Source organism: Frieseomelitta varia, unplaced genomic scaffold, assembly GCF_011392965.1.
Source record: "Frieseomelitta varia isolate USP_RPSP 00005682 unplaced genomic scaffold, Fvar_1.2 scaffold_147, whole genome shotgun sequence".
NCBI classification, from domain to species: domain Eukaryota; kingdom Metazoa; phylum Arthropoda; class Insecta; order Hymenoptera; family Apidae; genus Frieseomelitta; species Frieseomelitta varia.
Window position 1 is genome coordinate 406,744 of NW_025109161.1, and position 1,858 is coordinate 408,601.

Consider the following 1,858-nt stretch of genomic DNA (forward strand, 5'->3'; position numbering starts at 1 on the left):
TCTTCGATTTAGCCTCGATTTTACTGCAATAACTATCGACGACGTTGCTCTATTCATTTTCTAAATATTATCAATTTAACTGAAATTTAATTTTCATTAAATATAATTTATAATATTAGATATAAAATTAAATATTGTTAATTTAGCTAAAACAAATAAATAAATATTAATTCCTATTTAAATATTATTTCCTATTAATTTCATACTTTTTCTTCCAATATTAGCCTCGTTAGAATTTATAAACGAAAAGACATTGGTTTTTTCTCTTTTACAAGAAATAAAAGTATAGTATTTATTATGATATCTAGTGGATATAATGGAAGTAAACTTCCATTTAAATTTCATTTGTTTGCAACTGGTTAAAAAAGAAGATCGTTCGAAGAAATTATTGTTATTATCATCATTAATCATAAATTGTTGCAGAATGACTCGGAGGGACCGGTGTGGCCACCGCTAAAGAAACTCGATCTATCAGATAACGCCCTGCGATATTTGCCTCAGCTATTCGTAGCAAGGTGGGACTGGCTTGAAGAATTGGATCTGATGAACAACAAATGGAGCTGCGATTGCAATAATCAATATCTGGTAAGTTCTGGCAATCACGAAACACACGGTCCACGGTCCACTTGAACCGTGTACCTTCCATCGAACCGATCGATCGTTCCTCCGATACCAATTGAACATCAGCGGAGGGAAACCTGATAAATGCATTTTCTGCTGATTTTTTTCTGAATGCTGCTGCCGGATTAAACGGGAGAATTTTAATGCAAAACACGATTGAAACTGAAAATGATTTGAAGACGAATTGGTCTAGTTCTGTATCTACCTCGTTAAATTATGATACAATTTGAAAAATTATATGCACGCTCGATATTGTAGTGTCGAATGTTTTGAGAACTTTGATAATACAAGATTGACCGACGATATATAGCGAAACTTAAATTTCTCTTGAACCTGAAATTTCTGTTTCCCTCAGTCGAGTTTACGTGAGAATAAAAAGATACCTTTTAAAAAGATATTATTACGAAAACAGTAGCTTCTGTCGTATTTCTCTTTGTTTAAGAAGAAGAAAAAAAAAACAAATTGTGACTTCTTATCGATTGAAATTATGTCAACTTATGTCAGCTTTAGCACTGCGTTCTATTAAATATTATTATATTTTGTATTGTATTCAAATTTTGGAACTGTAGAAATCATCATTCATATTAAGAAGATTGAAATACGCACGGATTGTAATGAACACAACACAATTACCTCTGTTACGTTCTTTGGGTCATTTTCGATTCCGTCATCCTCGAAATTATTCTATCATACAGTAACTGCTCGTGGATGATCTAAAAAAAAAAGAAAAAAGAAATGAAAGCTCGTTGAAAGAAAATCATCGTGAAAAATCAACGAACTCGATAACGAAATATAAATATTACTTATATAATCTTACTAATATAATACTTAACTTACATAATATTACTAATATAAATATTACTTATATAATCTTACTAATATAATACTAATATACTATTAATATAATATTTAACTTATATATCACTAATATACTATTAATATAATATTTAATTTATATATCACTAATATAAATATTCCTTATATAGTCTTACTAATATAATATTACTAATATAATACTTAACTTATGTAATATTACTAATATAATATTTAACTTATATAATATTACTAATATAATACTTAACTTATATAATATTACTAATATAATATTTGACTTATATAATATTACTAATATAGTACTTAACTTATATAATCTTAGTAATATAATACTAGTATAATATTAATATACTACTAATATAATACTAGTATAATATTAATATACTACTAATATAATACTTAA

General features: G+C 26.9%; 1 protein-coding gene across 1 annotated transcript in view; it reads left to right on the top strand.

Moving 5' to 3' along the window:
* LOC122534601 (insulin-like growth factor-binding protein complex acid labile subunit) overlaps positions 1 to 1,858 on the top strand; it is a 7,857-nt gene that overhangs the window by 4,676 nt on the left and 1,323 nt on the right. The window contains exon 5 of the mRNA XM_043665391.1: positions 424 to 585. Coding sequence (XP_043521326.1) covers positions 424 to 585 — 162 coding nt within the window. The remainder of the gene's footprint in view (positions 1 to 423; positions 586 to 1,858) is intronic.